Source organism: Chelonus insularis, unplaced genomic scaffold, assembly GCF_013357705.1.
Source record: "Chelonus insularis isolate UGA/USDA-ARS -01 unplaced genomic scaffold, ASM1335770v1 contig_210_pilon, whole genome shotgun sequence".
Classification (NCBI taxonomy): Eukaryota; Metazoa; Arthropoda; class Insecta; order Hymenoptera; family Braconidae; genus Chelonus; species Chelonus insularis.
Genome location: NW_023276430.1, coordinates 50,862 through 74,405, shown reverse-complemented (window position 1 = coordinate 74,405; position 23,544 = coordinate 50,862). Strand labels below are relative to the sequence as shown.

The 23,544-nt window shown below is 27.0% G+C and overlaps 3 protein-coding genes across 5 annotated transcripts; 2 read left to right on the top strand and 1 right to left on the bottom strand.

Annotated features, from left to right (window-relative positions):
- The first annotated feature begins 14,603 nt into the window (after positions 1 to 14,603).
- On the top strand, positions 14,604 to 15,931 carry LOC118064481 (U3 small nucleolar ribonucleoprotein protein IMP4). Its single transcript, XM_035079107.1, has one exon. It carries the CDS (start codon positions 14,867 to 14,869, stop codon positions 15,800 to 15,802), a length of 936 nt encoding a protein of 311 aa, XP_034934998.1. The 5' UTR covers positions 14,604 to 14,866; the 3' UTR covers positions 15,803 to 15,931.
- Positions 15,932 to 16,414: 483 nt separating this feature from the next.
- On the top strand, positions 16,415 to 18,897 carry LOC118064489 (HMG box-containing protein 4). Of its 3 annotated transcripts, none has more exons than XM_035079129.1 (5): positions 16,415 to 16,788; positions 17,307 to 17,854; positions 17,945 to 18,020; positions 18,098 to 18,259; positions 18,375 to 18,897. In XM_035079129.1, the coding sequence occupies exons 1-5, from the start codon at positions 16,749 to 16,751 to the stop codon at positions 18,785 to 18,787; spliced, it is 1,239 nt and encodes a 412-aa protein (XP_034935020.1). In that variant the 5' UTR covers positions 16,415 to 16,748; the 3' UTR covers positions 18,788 to 18,897. The 3 variants fall into 3 exon arrangements, with proteins under 3 accessions (XP_034935020.1, XP_034935019.1, XP_034935018.1); XM_035079128.1 differs by having other exon boundaries at positions 16,416 to 16,788; positions 18,098 to 18,265; XM_035079127.1 differs by having other exon boundaries at positions 16,432 to 16,788; positions 18,098 to 18,289.
- On the bottom strand, positions 18,886 to 23,418 carry LOC118064488 (glycine dehydrogenase (decarboxylating), mitochondrial). The gene is made up of 10 exons (XM_035079126.1): positions 23,170 to 23,418; positions 23,022 to 23,100; positions 22,135 to 22,270; positions 21,665 to 22,055; positions 21,055 to 21,575; positions 20,689 to 20,971; positions 19,964 to 20,613; positions 19,416 to 19,876; positions 19,191 to 19,336; positions 18,886 to 19,110 (listed from the first exon to the last, which is right to left on the bottom strand). Exons 1-10 carry the CDS (start codon positions 23,374 to 23,376, stop codon positions 19,006 to 19,008), a joined length of 2,979 nt encoding a protein of 992 aa, XP_034935017.1. The 5' UTR covers positions 23,377 to 23,418; the 3' UTR covers positions 18,886 to 19,005.
- Between the last annotated feature and the right edge of the window lie 126 nt (positions 23,419 to 23,544).

The following is a 23,544-nucleotide window of genomic DNA, read 5'->3' as shown; positions in this document are numbered from 1 at the left end:
ATAGCATAAATAGGTCGTTTTAGTTAAAAAAATGTATTAAGTTTATTTAGATAACCTCAAAAAGATATAAAGAAATTTATAGTTGACGATCAATTGTATCTACATTCAAACAAAAGGATCAAAATGATTATTGTTATTCTTTTTTTTTTGCTTACATTAATTATTATTATTATATCTCTTTGTTGAATGTTTTAAAAAAAAGCTGGAAGAATGTCTTTATTATTTTTTCAAGTATTTTGAAGAAGATGAAATGAGTTAAAAGTAATTAGAAGATTTTAGTGGATATGTTCTTAGATTTATGACTATGCATGAATCTAATATATATTTGATAAAAGTCTAAATGGCTAAAGTAGAAGACGTAGTGATCATGGGAACGCGGGGGTTACTAACCAACCGTTAATAATGTAAACGGATCAATGGACAAATTCCGTAAATCCTATTTGATCCGTCAACATAAAATAAATACTCCCACCATAAGGCTACGGTTTACTGTGGGATTCTCGCTGACTCTGACTCGTAAAGACCACTCCAACAGATTATGATTTTTGTATATGTATGTGTGCACGCATTTTACTGATCTTTTATATCCACTAAAATAACACAGAGCTTTTGTTAGAATATTTTTTTACGAAAGTATATCCATCATCATTATCAAACTAGATTAGAAATTTGCATTATTTTATGTGTGTATCATCATTCAAGTAGCTGATTTAATTCTAGGTAAGAAAAAAATTCATTCTATTTAAATATGAAATTATGAATAAACTAATTATGTTTTATTTCAATTTTTTTGCAGGAATCCATTAAAAAAAAAATTACTAGGATTTTATATTTTTACAGAACTGATTATTTTAGGAATATAAGAAAAAAATAAACTTATATGTAGATTTTTTGACCGTTCGTAATTATATTCAGTTATCTCTGGCCATCAGAAAAACAGAAGCATAATAACAATGATAGGTTTAATTTAATTCATAAGGTATACATTGATAAAATTATTTTATAATGATTAGGAATACTCATTAATAGCTATAATGGTTTATTATATATCAAATATTAGACCTTGTTTATTACATCATTATAAATATTTGTAGATCAATTTGGTAAACGAAACATTTTTAAGCATTGTAAGATATTATTTGATTAATATAGTTAGAATTAAAATAAAAATTGTAAATGTTAATTAAATTTTATGTTTTAAAGCCTTGAAAATTATTTACGATTGTGTTTATGTATGTATGCAAGGCATGTAGACATTTTTTTCTGAACAATAGATTCAGAAATAGTTAGAACATCACTGGGAAAAAATTATGGAAAACATCAACTGGATATTTATTACTAGAAAGATAATAAGGTTGTTGTATTATTGTTGCTAGAAGGAGAATAAATTCTATCTCTGATAGTCTTAAGACAAGTGAAACACTGATTCAATCAGTGGTAGGTTTGACATTATAAATCAGTGAACAGTCATTTCTTTGTAGTAATTTTCACTAATTAAATATGTAAATCTTTTATTATTAAAAAATAAAACAGTAAAATAAAATTTTAATTCTCCAACAAGTTTGATATAAAATTAGTCCTTAAATAAATGTATAATATTCAAAAAGCTTAGGAATAATTATCATTTTATTATCAGTCCTCATTTATTTGTAAGTTAGAAAAAAATTGGTGGTCAGGTTTGCTAATAATCAAAACCCTGTCATTTGAATGTTCTAAAAAAGGAAAATGGTATTTCCTATAAATTCAGTTCCTTGATTACTGATCCTAAAAATTCAAAAGAAAATGTTCGCTTTGAACTATTCAAGGAAAAATCTGTAATTATCCAATATTATCACAAATGTAAGAATCCAACGAAACCTTCTTTCATCTTGATCAGTCTGATCCTGAATTTCAGTTACTGATAAAGTATTGATTATATTAAATCAAATAATATGACATTACTTGGCTTCATATGATAATGATTAATACCAATGAAGATAATTGTAATTATTTTTATCAAGAAGTTCAACAGCATTTAAAATTCTACAGTGTTATTTGAAGATAAATGAGGATCGCAGGAAGCTGAAAACCAGTTTACTCCAGGATGAAGCTACAAGAAAAAATATATCTTTGTCAAATTAATGAATACAAATATAATGACTAAAAGTGCTCAATTATTACCTGAAACTTACGTCTATATCATCAGTTTGAGTGTTTTAAATTTGTATATTTTAGAACAAACTCCAAAAAAGAATTGTTTTTTATTTTATACATCATATTATAGTTTATAAGTATCTAAAACTTGACTGAAAAACTCTAATTATTAACAGAGAGTATTTACCATTGGAAACACTTTGTATATTTTATTTTGAAACATTTCATAAAAGTTTCAGATTTACTATGTAGATATTTCAAAAAATATATAAAGCACCATCTCATTCATAAGAATTCAATTAAAATAAAAATTCTAAGAATTCTCGCAGATTGTTTTAATATTTTGAGTTAATTAAAGATTATTTTACCCAGAATTCGTTTTTACCTGAATAAAATGGATAGATGGATAGTAAGGTCTTCAAAAAGAGACAAGAAAAATCATTTTTGATCTTTATCAATACTCAAGATGAACTAAATGTAAAAGTTACCAAAAGTAATCTACATCTTTTTTATCATGATAAGAATAAATAGGTAGAAAAGATCAGGAGTGAGTTGACATATGAAATTGCATCAGTGCAGCAAAATTAGCAGTTAATATGACACTGTCTATGATTCAAAAAGTAATGTTTGAAGAAGGTTGAAAAGAAGAAAAAGAAAATCATTAAATATTTGTCTCATGCTGGTTATTCAGAAAATCTGAGTCTACACAAGCCTCTAGCTATCCTTATCGATCTTTACTTTCTACCATGATGGTTTGTTATTGATATGATCGATGAACATTCGATAATTAATAAGAGAAAGCATTGACATCTCAAGTTTCATTTTTCTTCTTTTAACAAACACCTTTTAGGCTATTTTTTTTTTTTCATTCTTTTCCCATCTACAGCAACTATATTATATGAGTTTTAATAGTTATTTTAATACATAACTGTGTATAAAGTTATTTAATAGTTTTGCTGCTTGAAGTTAAATTAGTTTCTTTTTTTACTCTGTTACTCCAATTAGTTATATTTTTAGAATCCTTAAGTTAATGCACAAACATTGATGATAATTTACTAGAAAATGAATTTATCAAATTTAAAAACAATTGATCTTGTGGTGAAATCATTGAAGACATCAAGAAATGAATCAATATCTAAGTTAGAACAACAATACATGCATATTTCAATATGATAGAGTTACAATCATCCAAAATGGTCTATAATAATTCAATATCAATATTATGATGTATTTGAGTTGTTCTGAACACTGTTTTAATTCAATTTGCAATCAAAGAAAATTAAACTCCAATTTCCTGATCTTGATAGCCAGCATGGTACCTTTGCTATAAATTCAAGTGCAGTATTTACCGGATGTGCTGGCATTAAGTTCTACATTGAGCTCAAAGGTTTTAAGTATTTATAAAAAGTTAGATTGTTAACTTAATTACAAATTGGCTTAGAGGAGTTGATTATAAATTGATGAATGATCAAATTCAGGCTTGATGTAGAAGACTGTTATAACCTGATGAACAGCTACTTTAAATGTTCCTGATGTAACCAGTAAGTTTCTCCAAAAAGCCTATGGGAAAATCATGATATCTTTTATTAAAACCTAACTGTGATTTTCAATCACTTTAAAATTTCGAGTATGAATTTATATCGATTTCATATGAGATGAATACAAATAATCATTATCGTTCAATAACACATTAAAGAATATGTTCAGACTCATGCTTACATAGCATATCGTGTATTGGTGTATAATGGAGTGAAGTTTCAAATAATAACTTATTTAGAATTAAGCTATACAAGTATATACATTAATGATGACTAGTGGTTATACTAAGCTATGACAAGTTCTGCTTTCACATTGGTAATAATAAAATTTAATTAAGAACTATGTAGAATATATACATCAATTAGAATATACAAAAAAGAGTTCTTAGATTGAGAACTGTAATTCCATGAAGAAGGCTAAGTTGTCTAACATAAATTAGAGAAATACATTGATAGTAATAGGTTTATAATTGCTAATTAGTAAATATTAACTTGTTTGAACTAATTTTTGAATATTTCTTATTTAGAGATTTGAAGATGTTGGAAACAATTCCAAGTTCTTTCAAAATAACTCTTTTAATCCTAAATATGATGAATTTGGCAATGTTGGACACTGTTAGGTCTGAAAAAAGGGTTCGATTTTAATCTTTTAAGGAAAGTATTGGATATATTTTTAGTCCTCCAGGTCTTCTGGTAATTTAGTCCTTGCAAGATGAAAGTAGAATTAATATTTTTACTCTAGTATGTAAACAAACTTTTGAAATTAATATTTATTAACATCAAAGTATCATTTTAGGATGTTATTCAACTCAGTGATAATTTGTTTAAACAAATGAGTAATTTTTTAACTTAAAAATTTTTAAAACTATTATTGTTTTTTTCAGTTAATTATTGTTAATAATCATCATAAAATACATGTATATACGCATTAAATAATCTGTGTCTTATTATTATTTATTATTATTACTATTTTAATGTTAAAGAGTAATAAAAATACTTAAAGTAGAATTAAATGAAGTCAAATTAAGTTGATATGATTTTTAGCAGCAAATGTTAGCCATACATATCCATTATTCAAAATATAAATGAAAGAGATAAATGTTTAGTTAATGATTAAAATGTAGCTTTTGATGACACTTGAGATTGACATAAAATATGTTTAATAGAAACCGAATGACAATCATGTTCATATAAATGTTAAGTCCACTCAGAGAGTGCGTATAACTAGGGGAAAAGTAAGATAAATGTATGATGTGGTTTGCCACAATGCAAGACAGAGGCATAAAGTTACTTCTTATTGTTTAACGGACATGGGAAACGAACATTGTGACATGATTCATGCTCCATTAAGCAGATAAACAATTTACGTAAACACCTTCAACAATACCATGAACAAATGCATAACTTTTCAAAATGATGTAGGCGGCTTTGATGTGTATTATCCGTAAGTGATATATATTTTCTGTACGACCAATTTTTTAGATTATCGAACTTGAAATAAAAACTTTAAAAATCATGTATTATATTGTTTAGTGTTATAATTTAAAAATAAAATATTTTATTTGATAGAAGGAAGGTTTTTAGTATTTGTTGTACATCTTGAATTTTATATAATTTTTGAGATAGTAAACCGAGTAATTTGATTACAACGAAAATTAAGAGCTCATTAGAGAAGAGATGTAATTGTATTTGACTAGTTATTTATGTGGCTCTCACACAACCATTTATTCAGTCGAATGATAACGAGTGATTCAATATGATAATGTGACCTAATAAATTGATAAATTAAGTCATAATTAAAAGAAGTTCTTTTAAATTAAAAATTTATAATAAATTATTATAAACTATATTAATAAGAAAGATTGTTAAATTAAAAAAAAAGCTCAAAAATCAAATATTGATTTTTTAAAATAAAAAAAATTATTTGATATTAAATTCTTAATAATACGTAATAAAAAATTGAACATTTTAATTTTTAAAATAATATTTTAATATTATAATATAATAATAATACTAATAATAATAATAATATTTTAATTTTTAAAATTTAATATTAAATTAAGTAAAAATTAAATATGAAATAAAATTAATTTTACAACGAATATTATTTTATTAAAAATAATAGCGGAAAACTAAATTGTTTACAACAATAATAAAGGTTCAACAACAAATGCAGTCCTATAAACAAAGCAGCATCCAAAAATTAGTGACTCCAATTTTTATAAATAAAATATTTAAATACATCAAAATTAGATTAAATAGCGATATTTTTTACAATTAGAAATATTTTTAAAAAAAAAGCTACACTTTTTTTATAAATTACAATTCTAAAAAACTATTCGAGTTGTATATAAATTTAAAAGCTTGAAAATCTCAATAAAAAGTGGTTTAATAGTTCTAAAATGAAAGAGAAGTAGTTTGAAAGCAAATAAGAAAAAATTCAAAAGAAAGAGGGTGTACTTAACAAGTTCGACCCCTCTTTACCAAGTGAATAGTGCCAATTGACAGGGTGACAGCTTATGTAACTGTAACATCACATGTATCCGATACCCATGAGAATATTTTTTCACCACATGGAATTTTTTGTTTATATATTTTACATAAATTAATTCTACAACAAATGAAAAAAAAAATACACCAATTTTTACAATGTATTTTAAATAAAATTATAGTAAATGTAAGAAATATTTAAAAGTACGACTTTTGTCATGTTATTTGTAATCACAAGCTTGTAATATATGTTACACATTCATCATTCATTTTCTGACGGTCATCTTAATCACCGATATTGACTACTAGTATAATAAAGGACTCATACGACTGAGCATGCTAAACCTTTTTTTTATTTTTCATCAGTACCTTCACTTCACCCTTTTAATGCGACACGCGTCGTGATAATGTCTCTGACATAGCACTTTAAATTTAACGGCCTCTGTATAAAATTTTCACTTTTACTATACTGGATATGGCTTATTGACATTTTACGATTGAATGATTGTTATATTTTATAACGTACACAATAACATCTAAATCTGCAAGGCTTGAAGAAATTTTTTATTAAGATAATTAAATAGTTGCATTCAAAATGGTATAAAACAATTTTTTTTTAACTTAAACACTGGAAAAAATTTTTTTCATATCAAGTAAATATGTAATTGTTGTAGAATTAAGTAAATAATTCCTCATGCTAAGTAAATAATTAATTGAAATAAATATTTAATAATCTATTTAATAAATTACTTATTTAGCACCAGATACTATTTACTTAATATTACAATTTATTTTTTCCAGTTTACTTTGTAAAGATGGATGGATGAAAATTACTATTGAGTTCAAGTAATGGTGGTGAATTTCAATCAAAGCTTCATTGAATCTTGCAAAGTGGTAAATATTTATTATTTTGTGGCAATTTATTTACCATTATGTGTTGTTATTCTGCTGAACTATGTACAGAAGAATATTTTTGATTATTAAAAATTATTTATCCATGTAATGTTTAATTAAACAACAATTAACATAGCATTTTAAAAATGTGCCTATTCCTGACACAACGTTGTGCTAATCTAAGTCAGCTATGGTTGATGTTGGACTATAAACGAGCTAGTTTTACTTCCTGTTAGAGTTTTGAAACTTGATCATAAAGACTTGACATTTGATTAAACTTTTAAAATTAAACTAACAAATTTACTATTAAATCTTAATATTATAAATTTGATAATTATAAAGATTTAACCTTTATAATAATATTTTTTGCAAAAATTTTTTTTTTTGTTGTCCTATCTAATAATTTATAGTATTTATAAATCATTCATGTGTAATAACATTAAAATAAATATGTTAAAAGCAAATTTTTCCTTCATAATTGATATTTTGTTTATTTGAAATAATATTCTATTATTTATAAATATTAAGACAAAAGAAATAAATATTAAAAAAAAAAAAAAAAATGGCACAACAAAAAAGTAAAATATGTCGACAATATATTCGAGCTTTTTCTTATATAACTATCGCACCGATTTTTGTTATCTAAAGTCTTGGGTATATGAGTGATCGTCTTTCGGTATAGTTATGCCGTAGGTACGCAGCAACTTGCAAAACCGGAAATTATGTCTGGAGTTCCATCTCCGGTACACTGCCAAGTTATACCTCGTGAAACAAACTCCAGAATTCGAGGAGAGAGAAAGAGAGAAAATAAGGGTAGGAGTGGAACTACATTGAGAGAAATCGAAATAGTTGGATTTACTATTGTACTATCATAGTTTACATTTTTCCTTACCATTTAAAAATTCAACTTTAAAATAAATTAAATTAAAAAACTAACTAATATCAACAAATGTAAGTATTTCAATTTTTCTTATCACATATTATCTACATAAAACTACATTTAAATATTTCAAAAATCTTTAAATATACCTTTTTTTGTATGTAAAAAGTAAAAACTAATGCCACTATGAATACATGCATAGTATCTTGTCATTTAATACACAAAAAGAAGTGGAAATAATTAGATTTAATGTAATGAATTATTTTTAAGTGTAACATTGAATAGTTGAATGTTTATTTGCCGTAAAATCAATAAGAATCAACATATTGTTTAGATGGAAATTATTTTAAAATTCGGAAGATTATTTAAAGTCCAAAATGATTGTGTAAAAAGAGAGTTTTTACGCATAGAAATGATAAATGAGCATGTCATTAAATTTTTTATTAGAATATCAGGTTCACATTCTGTAACATTGATGACACTACTCAGAGTGTAATAAAGCCATCTTGTGCTCCACCCAAACCCCATCGCTCTCCCTGAAAAGGAGAAGATGGAGGCGGCGAGACCGTGGATAGCGATCTATACTGCTGTTGCATCCCTCTCTATGGTTGCCAGGCAACTGTTCAACCCCTTCCGTGCCTTCACCTCTTCCTCCGTGAAACGCGCAGATATTGCGCCCTTATCTTTCCTCTCCTCTCTTTGCTCCCTCACCCTCTGAAACAAGAAGAGTTGATTCTCTCGCTTCCTTCTCTTCCAGTTTCTGTCTTTTCGTGTACTTCCTTCTCTTTAAACTTTCTCCATCTTCTCTCTTTGCAAATTCCATTGTATTTCATTTATATTTTAGTTTAGCTTCAATCATTTTTATTTATTTATTGCTTACAACCATTTTTTTTTACTCAAATTCCTCACATTTTATGATCAAAGAATGACCTAACTATCACTACGAATTGTAGTGTTTTATTTCAATGCATTAATAGTGTTTCAATATCACGTCACCCACTTTCTTACAAATATCAGTGAATAGTCACTGATTTGCAGTGGTTTTCACTGATTCAGTTTAAAAGAGTGTTTGATAAGCATTTTTGTAACTTTCAGTGCATTGAACTCTCTAAAGATGGATCAGTGAATATTCATTGTTTGGAGTGATAAACAATAGCACTGATTTAAACAGTAGTGGTTTTATAATTGCAAAAAAGTGTAAATACACTGTTTTCCAGTGATGTTTATTATTTCATTTTTCAGAGAGAAATAAAATAATCACGAAAATCGAAATTTGTAATGTACAAATAAAATATGTATTACAATCACAGGGAAACAGTGTAAGTTCACTGATTTTCAGTTATAAAATCGTCACTGGTTGTGAAGTAATGCTATTATTATAACTGAAAACACTAAATATTTAAAGAGCAATTTTTTTTATTAACATTTAAATATTTATTTTATTAGCATTAATTTTTTTAGAGCAATTTTCACTCCTTTATCTTAGTAGCAAGATCTCTTTAAAATAAGTTAATGAAAATCACTACAAATTAGAAAATAATTCCTGATCGATTAAAGAGAAAACAATAGACTTGTTTAATACTACACGAGGTAATAAATTTTTACAAGATAATAGTTAGATTCGAATCAGATCATAAATGCACTAAAAATCATAATGCTATGTAGGATACAAAACTATGTAAATGATCTGATTTTTGAGAATTTAATCTAAGTTTGATGATAAGGTGAATTTCATGATGTATTTAAAACATGGAATACGAATATGGTTTCTTATTTATTAAAATATAATCAAATTTGAATTTTTCAAACTCAATTTGATATTTCTAAATTTTCAAACATAACACTTTGGAACGTTTTTTTCATCCCTACAATTTTCACGTATATGTGAAAGAGCTTATTTCGATTTCTTTACTTATTTTTTATCAACATCTTCCCTCGACAAAGGAAAAAGGGAGTCTCAGCGAACTGATAACGGTTTGATGTATGGTTTAGTGACGTCACTAGTCGTGGGGATGCTCGGCCAAGAATAGATTATACCGATTGATAGGGTTACAAACAAAAGACCATGAAAAACAAAAAAATAGTTGGTTAAATAAATATCGTTATTTTCACAAATATTTTAGTATCTACTGTAATATCATTAAATAAAATTAGCAATTTATTCATGATAAAAAATGTGATGATAATAAATAATAATCATTAAAATTGATCACTGAATTTAGCAGATCATTCGAAGGATTTTTTGCAAATAAATTTTTGACAGTAAAGTAAACATAATCATTGACAATTGCTGTAAACAATACATTGTTTAATTATAAAGGTTTAATCAAATTCTTTCGAAGTCTACATTAAATAATTTTGAATTAACAGAAAATTTAAATAATAAAAAATTAATAATAATAATATCAAATAATAATCAACATAATAATAATAATAATAAATTATATAAATATAAATATATGTTGGAGTGCTCGTTTATATTGCTTTTCTCAAATAAAAATATTTTACTTATATAAATAATTAATATTAATTATTTCTAATTTATTTATCTTATATATTAATGTTAATAATGATGATATTAATTAATAAAAATAATTGGAAATTTCACTTAAATATGATATGAAATGTACCGTATTATTTAATTGAAGCATATCATCTTATTACAATATCTCGATTACATTATCAATTAAAATGGTATAAATGTTAAATTCACATTCAATCCTTTATACTTGTGTTGTATAATGAATACAATTGAGAACATCAGGTATAAAGAAATTACAATAATAAATACAAATACAATAAAAAAAAAAGAATTAGTTGAATCGAATCAACTTAAAAAAATAGCAAAATGAGTTTTATGGCGGAGGAAAAAGCTTTCATAACTAAAGAGTACGAAGAGGAAGAGAAAAAAGACGAGATATCAGTAGGGAGGATTTAAAAGAACTCAGTGGTAAAGCCCCAGGCATTGCTCGCACATCATTCTACTTCCAGGAATTAAATTTTTATATCTTTCGCTGAGAGTTTAAACGATAGAAGCTGCAGGAAGAAAAATTTCAAGGAAATGAAAAAACCAAAGGCAAAAAATCTCAGAAGAATACTCAGCGTGATTTAAATATTTATTTAATTTTTATCAAATTTTTTATATAACGGTAATATAAGAAATTTTTATTTATATAATAAATGAAATTAAACATTTAATTAAGGCTATGTTATATATACTTTGATATCCTTTAAAATTATTGAAAAATCCTTGAAAAACATCAACTTCCTAAAAATTTTATTTCTTTACTTTTTATTGTATTATTATTATTATTTCATGAGGTATAATTTATTAAAGACTTACACTTCAATTGTACTAAAAGCGAGTGCGCAGCTATTCCGTTAAGCTCTAAACTAAATAAATTTATTTAAATATTTTCCAGAATCAAATAACTATTATAATTAAGAAATATATTGATCTGATTGTATCCTCAAATAAATGACTCATCAATTGTTTCCAAATTCGTTGGTTATTTTTTTTTTTATTTTTTTATTATAAACAATTTTAATAATTAAATGCGATTTACGACTTATCTATTAGAGATATCAAAAAAAATAATTACTCGAAACAATTCCTCAACTCAAAATCTATCAGAAACAGTCAACTTATCTCGAGGAGATCGAATTGCATACATGGTTCATGGATGGCCCCATAGATCACTAAATGAAAATAGAAATATATTATTTGTTAAGTATTAAATTTTTCCCAAGTCTAATGAACAATACAGTCAACATCCTGTGTATGTTCAATTATTAATTTATTTTCAAAGTTCATTTGAAGTCTTCTAAAATGTTACCGTAAAATCACCAATAAATATAATTTTGGCAAGAATGGTAGAGTGATAAAAATATTTTTTCAATTTGTTGATAGACGTAATATGTCTCTATTTTCACGTTCACATTATATTTATTTGGAACTGTACATCAAAAAAGTAACCCATAAGAAAGCTAAAATGAGTATGAAATATAGTCTTACTTGATGATTATTCTGATAAGAATATTGAGAATCTAGATATATATACATACATAGAATGATGAAAGCCTCTTTGTAGGTAATGATATCGATAAGTAGAAATCGGTGCACATTGTATGGTGCCTTACGAGTGTTGGCTTCCAATATCTCTTTCTTTTTACAGTTTTTTGATAGTAAGCCAGTTCACTGTGACAAAGTCACTCTCTTTAGATTTAGATGCTCTTTAATATTTATGCCTGGAGTCATAGACTTCTCTTGGCTAAAGAAATACTCCGAAGAATTTGCTTGCTTAACAAAAAAAAAAAAATATTATAAATGAGACTCTGTTCAATGACAAAAAAAGAACATAATAAATAGAAGAAAACATTCTCAATGGATATTTTAGCATAGTAATTCAATAGTTGATTTATTCAAATGTAAAAATGTAATATTTTGGTAAAGTTATTTATATCAAAGCATTGAATGTTTAAAAAATAGTAAACTTGAATAATTGTTTTCAACAAATGGTATTAAAACTGACAAGTGATATATTGTTTCACAATAATACTCATAGGACCACTCACGTTGTACGAGGAAAATGATGTCTCGATGAGCACAGATTCTGCTAACAAGTAATTTCTTTATTCTTTCGGGGTGTGTAATTGAGCTTGTCTGGCATGCAGTCTGGTCCAAATATGTATACATATACATATCACTTTTTTACAGTAGAATATTTATATTAGCTAAATTAAATGAATATTCCTTCAGCTGATTTAAATGAATAAATATTCATACAATTGAAATATTAATTATGATCATGAATAAATATTTCATTGATTAACAACACTGTAAAAAATTATAAACATTGAAGCATGAAATGTAATATTTTTGTTTGTACTTGAACTTGAAGTTTTAATTATATTGATTTGTGATAATTACCTTTAAAGAATGATAATCATGGTGAGGTGATTAATATTCTCCACTGACAACAAATACATGTGTGAATTGAAAGTGAACGTAGTTCAGTCAACTATATTGCAGATGTAAATACAGCAAATCAAATGAATCAGTTTTCTAAAACATACGACGTAGTTGTTAAAATTCAAGTTTTCTAAACAGATACAGGATGGAAAATTCTTTGGAATAACTTTACATTCTGGTTTGAATGATTTCATGCGGAAATAAATACAATAAAAATTCCAGAATCAGAGTAAATCCAATAAAAGGAACATGTAGGTTAATATATTGAGTTTATTATTTCATACTAATGTATCCTCATACTAGACTCAGGAGTTCATTTCAAATCATAGTAATAGTTGAGTAACATGGAAACACAAAAAATATTATGTATTACATTTTTTTATGATATACTTTGAGATGTTGGTCACCTTAGCAACAACGGTAGAACATTAATAAAATCTTATTTCGATTCAATTAAATAAAAAATAATCTTATACTCTCTTGAATTGAATCAGTGAAAACTACTGCAATTCAGTGAATATTCACTGATTGCCACTGTCAATAATATCACTAAAAAAATCAGTCATTGGATTGGCACTGGATATCAGTGAATATTCACTGATTCGTAATAGTTTTCACTGGTTCAGTTTAAGAGAGTATCCCAAATTTAATTGAATTTTTAACAAAAATTTTGATGTTATCATTCGATCAGTTATGGAAATTGTGATATTGATTCAAATAATAATAAAACTTAAGGATAAACCATATTATTGCTATTACATTCTAAAAAATTATTGTAAACTCTAAAATTGATGCCTTGTCATTGTTGCTAGGTCACCAACCTCCTCAAATCTGTACACATAAAGATCTCTATGTAAATGATCAACTTAGCGGTTTTTGTAGTAAATATGTAATGAGTTTTACGTGGACAAATGATATTAATTTTAAGTAAATTAAGTTTTTTTGAAATTTTTTATAATACATAGTGAATCAACATATTTTTTTTTAACTTATTATTTAAAACATGAAGTAATAATGATAATAATGATTAATTTAATGTAAAAATATCATTAAGTCTGAAATTTTTATTGATATTATTAAGAGAATAGAATAGAATAGAGAAAAAATTGATGAAAGAATACACTATTTCTCAGTGATGTTTACTATTTCATTTTTAGAGAGAAATAAAATACTTACGAAAATTGAAAAATCGAAAATCTCCTCAAATCTGAAGATCTCTATATAAATGAAATTAAAATATATAATACAGTTGATGGATAATGCTGAAAAAATAGCTGAATATTAAAATCATTTTAAAATATACATTTAAACTTATTTACACATTTATTAAAAATAAATAAAACTCACCTCGACTACACCGATTCCTTGAATATTTTCCAATGATAAGGAAGAAAAAAGGTACATATCGATAATACAGAATTCTAGTTATTAGTGACCGATAAAGGTTTCAATGCATTACAGTTAAATTTTGTTCAATCAATCATTGTAATTTGAAATTATTATTATTGATTTTTAAAAAATTAAATTGACCAGAAATAAAAACTATCACCATATAATCATTTTATCTTTAATGATAAATAAATAAAACATTTTACTCCAAATTTTTGTATCATGAGTCGATAATATATCAACCATTTGGTGTAGATGTCGTGATTGAAATACCAACTGCACAGTAACACGTGGGTGCATCGTTTCGACCATCACCTTACTGAAACATAACCATTAAAGTATTGTGTTCAACTTTAATGAAATTACATTAATTGTGATCTTATTTATTTAAATAATTCTAATAATTAATCAATAGTAATTTTCATGAGTTTAAAAAAAATATGATAATTCATATAAGTGTCAGAAAACTGTCTATTTAGCTTGAAAAGCTCTGAGTTGTGTTTGTGAGTGTCAAATAATACATGAGTACCTGTCTAATTTAGTAAACAGAAAAACTTTTAATTCAACATCATGTTACGACGACAAGCAAGACTTAGAAGAGAATATCTCTACAGAAAATCTGCTCAAGATAAATTAAAAAGTATTCAAGAGAAAAAAGAACGATTGAAGAAATGTTTAGAAGAAAATACTCAGATACATCCGGATTTGAGGAAAACTGCATTATATCTTCAAAGAAAAATAAACTGGGAAGATGCTGGTCCAGAAATGGCACTGGCTACGTCTACAGAGATGGGTGGATCAACAGGAAACCATGAGGATGATGAATATCGGTGGGCTGGAGTAGAAGATCCAAAAATTGTCATTACAACTAGCAGAGATCCAAGCTCTAGATTAAAAAAATTCGTTAAAGAATTACGACTTATTTTTCCTAACTCACAGAGGATGAATCGTGGTAATTATGAAATGAAGCAGCTTATTAACGCTTGTCGTGCTAATGAAGTTACTGATTTCATAATGGTTCATGAGCATAGAGGCATTCCTGATTCACTAATTATATGTCATTTACCTTATGGTCCAACGGCATATTTTACAATGACCGATGTAGTCATGAGGCATGATGTTCCAGATATAGGTACTATGTCTGAACAATATCCACATCTTATTTTTCATAATTTTAAAACTAAACTTGGATTACGAACAATGAATATTTTAAAATATTTGTTCCCTGTTCCAAAAGAAAGCAGTAAAAGAGTTATTACTTTTGCTAATCATGATGACTATATATCTTTTCGACATCACAACTACATAAAAGTTAACGGCAAAGACATAGAATTAACAGAGGTTGGTCCACGTTTCCAAATGAAACTTTATGAAATAAAATTAGGAACTTTGGATACCATTGATGCAGCAGATACTGAATGGGCTTTGCGACCTTACATGAATACAACTCATAAAAGAAGATTTTTGTCAGAAGAAGATGGATGGGTTCAAGAGGATAATTTATAGTGATCAAGATAATATGTCATTTTTCATAAGTTAAGATTTTAAGGTTCATTTAATTACACGAACTAAATTCTTATTAACTCGATCATTTATAATATAATGTTCTTTTATTATTTATAATAAATTAAGAAAATTGAGAAAAATATTGTTTTGTATTATTTTTTTTTTTTTATTTGAATTTTGTAAATCAATTAATTTTTATTTTTAATTGTATTAAGTGGCATGTTTGTAGGATTTCTAAATCTAAGTTTACTTGATTGTTATCTTGAAAACAAATGAAAAAAATTTTCATTGATTTAATGATGTATTATTATCTATACATCACTTTATTGGCAAAAATATTTAATTCATTTTTGCTAATTTAAAATTATAACTCAAATAGCTTTTACGAATAATCGTTTTTTACCTATTAAGTTCGAGCTTTTAGAAAAACAAAATGTCGTAATCGATTATAACAAAGGATTATTATCAATATTCAGTGTTATTATAATTTTATTAATTTAAATCTACTTGTTTTCTCATTTTACAGAATTTTTCTGTTGGAAATTTCAATATATCTTGAAAGTTCAAATACCTAATAATTGGCATGAATTAGTAGCAAAGTGGGAGTATTGACACAACAGCAGCGCCTCTATTGGGGATTTCCTGTAGCCCAACGTTGATAGTTTTACAAAAAATTATTATTGTTCAATTGTCTATTGTTGAAATAAAATTTTTATTATTATTACTTCTAATAAGCGATTAACTAATTATCGTAGTGGTTGACTTTATCAATCTCAAACTGGTGCCAGTTCAATTATAATTGAACACAATTATCCGTGTCATTAGATGCACTTTTCTTCTTTTGTCTAAAGCCCCGGAGACATTCGTTTTTGACGAAAACTTGTAAACGTTTTATAACAGTATAAAAGTTTCTCAGTAGAGGGCTGTTTAATTGTTGTGATCTATAATGGATTTATTTGTATCTCCAAAACGTCCAAAAACAAATGGTGAGAAATTATTCTTGATGCCAAAAATGATTTTTTTAATTACAATTTATTATTTAAATATAATTTTAATATTAACGTAATTAAAATCTATGCTTATAATTTGAATAGCAGCTAAAGTTGCAAACATTTTTACGATTGAAAATTACTGGGGTTAGTTTACGCTAGCGCTAGTAGTGGTCGATATGCAAACATTGCAGATTTCTTGTATGCATACCTCCAATTTTTGATATTTTTACTTTCGTAAAATAATGTGATATTCTTAATAATTTATTGTTGATTTAACGAATGATTGGAGCTATTTAATTAGGAATCCTTGAAAACAGTAATCTTATTCAATTTATCTTCAATTTTTGTCATATTAATACAAAAAATTTCTTCCTTTGACGTAAGAAAAAGCACATATATTTTTCTTTGTAATCCAATGAAAGCTTTAACTGCATTTATTCATTAAATACAGTTATTATTAGCTTATTTAAGTATTGATATGGATATTTGTTTAATTCATCGTTATATTACAGATTTAGAAGTTACTGGTGTATCCAGAAGTGGAAGAGTGAGAAAAAAATCCTCCAAGCTTATGGACTTTGAATCACCAGATGATTTGGCGGATAGTAAATTCAAAAAACAACAGAAAGCTCAACATCTTCATGCACAACAATTACTAGAAAAATTTGAAGCTCAACAACTTGCACAATCATCAACAACTGTGAACCAATTTGGTATTGGTGGAAAAGTTCGAAAAAATTCAGGCTCACAAAATGTTATTCCTCAAAAAATAAAACAAGAGCCTGTTTCTGAAACTGAAGGACAGTCTTCAGGGTCAGATTCAGATGATGTTGGATTACATGATGATGATCGATTTTCTATGGAATCAGCTAGTGAAGAAGAAGTTGATCCTTTATTAATCGACGAAAAAGAAACAGGATTTAAACGATTAGAACCACCTGATCAAGAAACTCCTTCTCAAGCGAATAGCCTTTATATGTTGGAAAAGTACAAAAAAAAATTAATAATAAAAGATGGGAAAATTATTGGTCGTATGAAAGCTCAGAGGAAAGACAAAGGCGTAAGTTTAATTTTTATACATAGAAAGTTTTTTGTTTTTACTGCCTGTTTTAATTCGTACTAACTTATATTATGTAATTATTTTTGACAGAAAACAAGATTTACTGCTTACATGTTATGGGCTAAAGAAATTCGCCAAGAATTATTAAAACAATGCCCATATATGGGTGAGTTATATATTTCTGTTAACACTTATTAAAATTATAATGAACGTATATAAACATAGAATTATATTTATTTTTAGATTTTGCATCAATTTCTAAACGATTAGGAGAGCGTTGGGCGACAGTTCCGAATTCAGAAAAATATAATTGGAAAAGGCGAGCAAAACGATTGGCAGCTAAACCCAATAGCAACGTAACAAATGCAAAAGATGAAAATTCTGAGTGGAAAACTTCTCCTACAGGTTCTCGTAAGAAGTTCATCAATAAAATCGGTGAGACGTTCACGAAATCACCGATTATTATTATTATTTTTTAACTATCTTTACTATGTGTTTTTAAAAATGAAAATTTCATTAGGTAATGGAAAGGAAGCCAAATCACCCACAAAAAAAATAAACAATCAACTTGGAACAACTGCTGTGGTTGAAAATAGCCCAACATCACCAACACTTAATCGTAGTGGAAAGGACCTCATTAATGAACCTGTAATCGGAGTTGGAATGTTCAAAGTTATTGGAACACAGCCTGTAGATGTTGCAGCTCACTTGAAACTTTTAGGAGAAAGCTTGACGATTATTGGAGAACGATTAAAGGAACACGAAGGTCAAATAGCTGTTTCTGGTAGTTTATCCGTCTTATTAGATTCTTTACTTTGTGCCCTAGGGCCACTTATGTGCCTCACGCAACAAGTTCCGGAAATCGATGGTGCAGAACCCGAAGTTTTATCACAAGTGCTTGATAACATCGCTTATATTATGCCAGGACTGTAACCTGTTGTAGATTTAATTTAAGCATTAATGCGGTATTATTATGTTCTAAAAATATTTATTTTTAATCGAAAATATTCATAATATATAGTTATCTGGTTTTTTGTAAAAAAGTTTTCCATCTATATAATATAAATACTTTGATAATTAAGATTATCAATATTTTTCAAATATAATTACAAATAAATATTTTAATTTACATATAAAATTTTAAATAAATTTCATTGTGGAACAATTGGTGGGCACGTACAGAAAAGATTTTTATCACCATAAATATCATCAATTCTACCTATTACAGGCCAAATCTTTGGAACATTCACGAAAGGCTAAAAAAAATATAAGAATTTAGATGAATAAAATTCAATTAGAATTAATAAGAACAAGCTCTTGTGGAAATAAAACTTACCACAGGAAAAGCACCCAACTCTGGTGGATATGGTCTGTCCCATTGAGAGTTGATAACTTGCTCTTGCGTGTGTGGTGCCATTTTTAATGGATTGACATTGATATCCATCTCACCATCTTCAATATCTTTGATTTCTTTTCTAATAGCTACAATTAATAGTAATAAACATATTTTATTACTCATTTCAATAAATCATTATAAATACCATATATTGATATATCTTACAAATTAATGCATTGCAAAATCTATCAAGTTCCATCTTATCTTCAGATTCTGTCGGTTCAGGCATTAAAGTACCAGCTACAGGCCAACTCATCGTAGGTGCATGAAATCCATAATCCATTAATCTCTTTGCGATGTCAACAACTTCAATGTTTGCAGTTTTTTTAAATTCTCTAACGTCAATAATAAATTCATGTGCTACTAAACCGGTTTCTCCTTTGTATAGAATTTTATAATACTTTTCCAATTGTTTACTCATATAATTAGCATTAAGAATAGCTACTTGAGTAGCTTTACGTAAACCTTTAGAACCCATTAATTTAATGTAAGCCCAAGAAATTGGTAAAATAGCTGATGATCCATACGGAGCAGCGGACACAGTTCCTAATTCGTCTACTATATTTCCATTACCTGTAGTATCGAGTGCAGGATGACCAGGAAGAAATGGCATTAAATGACGTTTCCTTAAAAGATGAACATATGTTAATGTTTCAATTATTATTTGTAATATTGATTGAGATTTTTTTTTTTTAATTCAAAAGTTATCTTACACTCCAATTGGTCCCATTCCAGGCCCACCACCACCATGAGGTATACAGAAAGTTTTATGAAGATTCAAATGAGAAACATCACTACCATAATCACCGGGCCTACAAAGACCAACTTGGGCATTCATATTAGCACCATCAAGATATACCTGTCCTCCAGCATCATGAACCATATTACATATATCACTAATGGTTTCTTCAAATACTCCATTTGTAGAAGGATATGTTATCATGAGACATGATAATGTTTTTTGATATTTATCAATCATTTCTTTCAAATGAACCATATCAACCAATCCATCTTTATCAATTAATATTGGCTCTACTTGCATTCCAGCCATTTGAGCAGAAGCAGGATTTGTACCATGAGCAGAAATTGGAATTAAACAAACTCGACGATTATTGTCACCTTTTGATTCATAATAACGCTGAATTGCTCGAAGACCAGCATATTCTCCTTGTGCTCCACTATTTGGTTGAAAACTTATCCCATCATAACCAGTTATTGCACATAAGTCTTTTTCTAAGTCTTTAAATAATTCTTGATAACCTTGAGCTTGTTCTATCGGAGCAAATGGATGTACATTAGCGAATCCTGGTAGGCTACATGGCATCATTTCTGTTGTAGAATTTAATTTCATGGTACAAGAGCCCTAATTATAAAGAAATCAAAAATTAATATACATTTTTATTTATTCATTTATGTTAAAATAAAGTATCAAAATTACCAGTGGTATCATGCTATGGACAAGTGATACATCTTTGTTTTCTAATGCTTTCATATATCTAACAATTCTTGTTTCAGAATGATACATGTTAAATATTGGATGTGTTAAATATTTGGATGTACGGTTGAATTTTGAATTTCTCAATAACTTATCATCTAATATTTCTTTATCAACAATATCTTTGGCAGTTTTATCAACATTAAAAATTTTTAAGAGATCATTTACATCATTGAGATCAGTTGTTTCGTCTAATGAAATTCCTATAGATTCATCATTATTATATCTGTAAAAAACATTTAATATATAATAATAATCATGTTATTAAAGAATTAAATTTTTTTTTAAAATCTAAGCATTGAATCTTACCTCAAATTAATTTCTGCTTTTTTTGCATTAGCTTTAATAACGTTTAACGGTAATTTAGATTTTATCGTTATAGTATCAAAAAAATATTCATTTAGTATTTTATGTCCCATCATTTCTAAACCTTTAGCGAGAACCAAAGTTAAATGATGGACTCTCATAGCAATATCTCGTATTCCTTGAGGTCCATGATAGACTGCATACATTGCAGACATATTTGCAAGAAGTGCTTGAGATGTACAAATGTTGCTAGTAGCTTTGTCTCTTCTTATATGTTGCTCTCGTGTTTGAAGAGTTAATCGATAAGCATCTTTGTTGTTAACATCTCTAGTTACACCTACAACTCTACCAGGCATTAATCTGACTAAGCTATTACGACAAGAAAAAAATCCAGCATGTGGTCCTCCATATCCTAAAGGTACTCCAAACCGCTGACTTGTGCCGATACAAATATCAACATTAAATTCTCCAGGAGGTTTTAAAATTGCTAATGAAAGCAAATCAGTGGCAGCACATACTAAAGTCTGGAAAGTACATGAAAAACAGTACATGTTATATCTAAGTGGTTTGAGATGATCTAATAGTTCAACTATTGATATAACTGATTACTTACACCATTTGCGTGAAAATTTTCAACAATTTTTTCGTAATCATAAATAGCTCCAGTTGTATCTGGGTATTGGAAAAGAACCCCAGCGATTGATTTAGAAGATGGATCTACCTGGAATACATCACCTACTTCAAGGGTCAAACCTAAAGAATTAGCTCGAGTGGCAATGACACTAATTGTTTGGGGATGAACTTTATCAGAAACAAATAATTTTTCTCGTTTATTATGACGATGTGCGAGACTCAGAGCTTCAGCAGCTGCTGTTCCTTCATCTAATAAAGAGGCATTTGCAACTTCCATGCCTGTCATATCACAAATCATCGTTTGATAATTAAGAAGACTCTCTAATCGGCCTTGAGCTATTTCCGGCTGATACGGTGTATATTGTGTAGTCCTATAAATACGATAAAGATAAACAAAATGTTTATTTAAATAAATATTATTGTGATAATATCGTAGTAGAAATATTTTACCATCCGGGATTTTCAAAAATGTTTCTCATAATTGTAGGTGGAACACAACAATTGTAATATCCCATACCAATAAAAGTTCGCCATAGTTTGTTCTTTTGTGATAATTGAGTTATTCTTTTTATTAACTCATATTCCGCTTGAAATTAAATGCAAAATATAAATAATTATTATTTATCAACAAATAGAAAAAATTTATTCTTATAACATCAATTATTTTTTATAAATAAAACACAAATCTTTTCATTTCACAACTTATTGTTTTTATTACGTTCATAACAAACAAGTTAATTGTTAAAAAAATTACTCATCAATTGTCCAGTAAAAGGCAATTATAATTAATTAAGCTATGTATATGGTATATGGTATCAATATGGTAAATATATGTACACAAAAAAATAGTATTGTATTTGTTAGAAGGTAAATTCATGCATCAATGCAATTTAAATTTTTTCAATGAAAAACATTTTTTATCACTATGAAATTCTATTAATAATAATTTGTCGATAATCTATTTTTCCATACACTAGAATTATTTTTTTCAAACAGATTTTATGTTATACATATAAAATGAGATAAAGTTATTGATGTCATATATCATAAGAAATGATGAAATATGATAAATAAAAATTAAATATCGGTAATAATGATGAGAAACTGTTATCGATTAAATAATAATTATAGTAGTGCAATTCTACTGGAAAATTGATAGTATAAACCCTAGGAGTTTCACTCATTCCATGGCTTATTTTCAGAACATATAACAAATGGATCTTCATTTTTTAAATATAAAACTAATTGAAAATTTATGATTGTTACTTGAAAGTATTAAAATATGATTTTAAAAAATGACATGAGATATTAAATATTTTAAGTTTTTATAAACTTACATAATGGTGATTCAAGATCTAGATCTTGATTATGTTGAATTTTATCAGGTATTGCAGTATTCGTTAATTCATCTAATGTCTAAAAAAAAATTAATTTCTATGAATTACTATATATAATAATGCTGTTCTACACATTGTAATCTATTACATTGAATCCAATAGTTCTCAGCATCTCAAGTTGTTCATGATCTCTTGGACCAATATGTCTCGATTGAAATTCCCGTTTAGGAAAAATTTTATCAAATTTAGTAGTAGATAATTTAGTAGTTAATCTCAGATGTCGAGTTAATCCATTGATATTTTTTGAAATGGATAACAATTTCCCATGTCGGGAAAGTTTCAAACTGCACTGCATATTATTTTACCAAGAACAAATGAAAATCTTAACCGAATTGTAAAGTAGATAATATTTAACTGAATAAGTAATTTATAATCCAGTTTTATAGTCACGTGCAATGATATCGTTTTCAGAGATCATAAGTTGTATTTGTAATACTCTGATTACAACTTGAACTACTTTGAC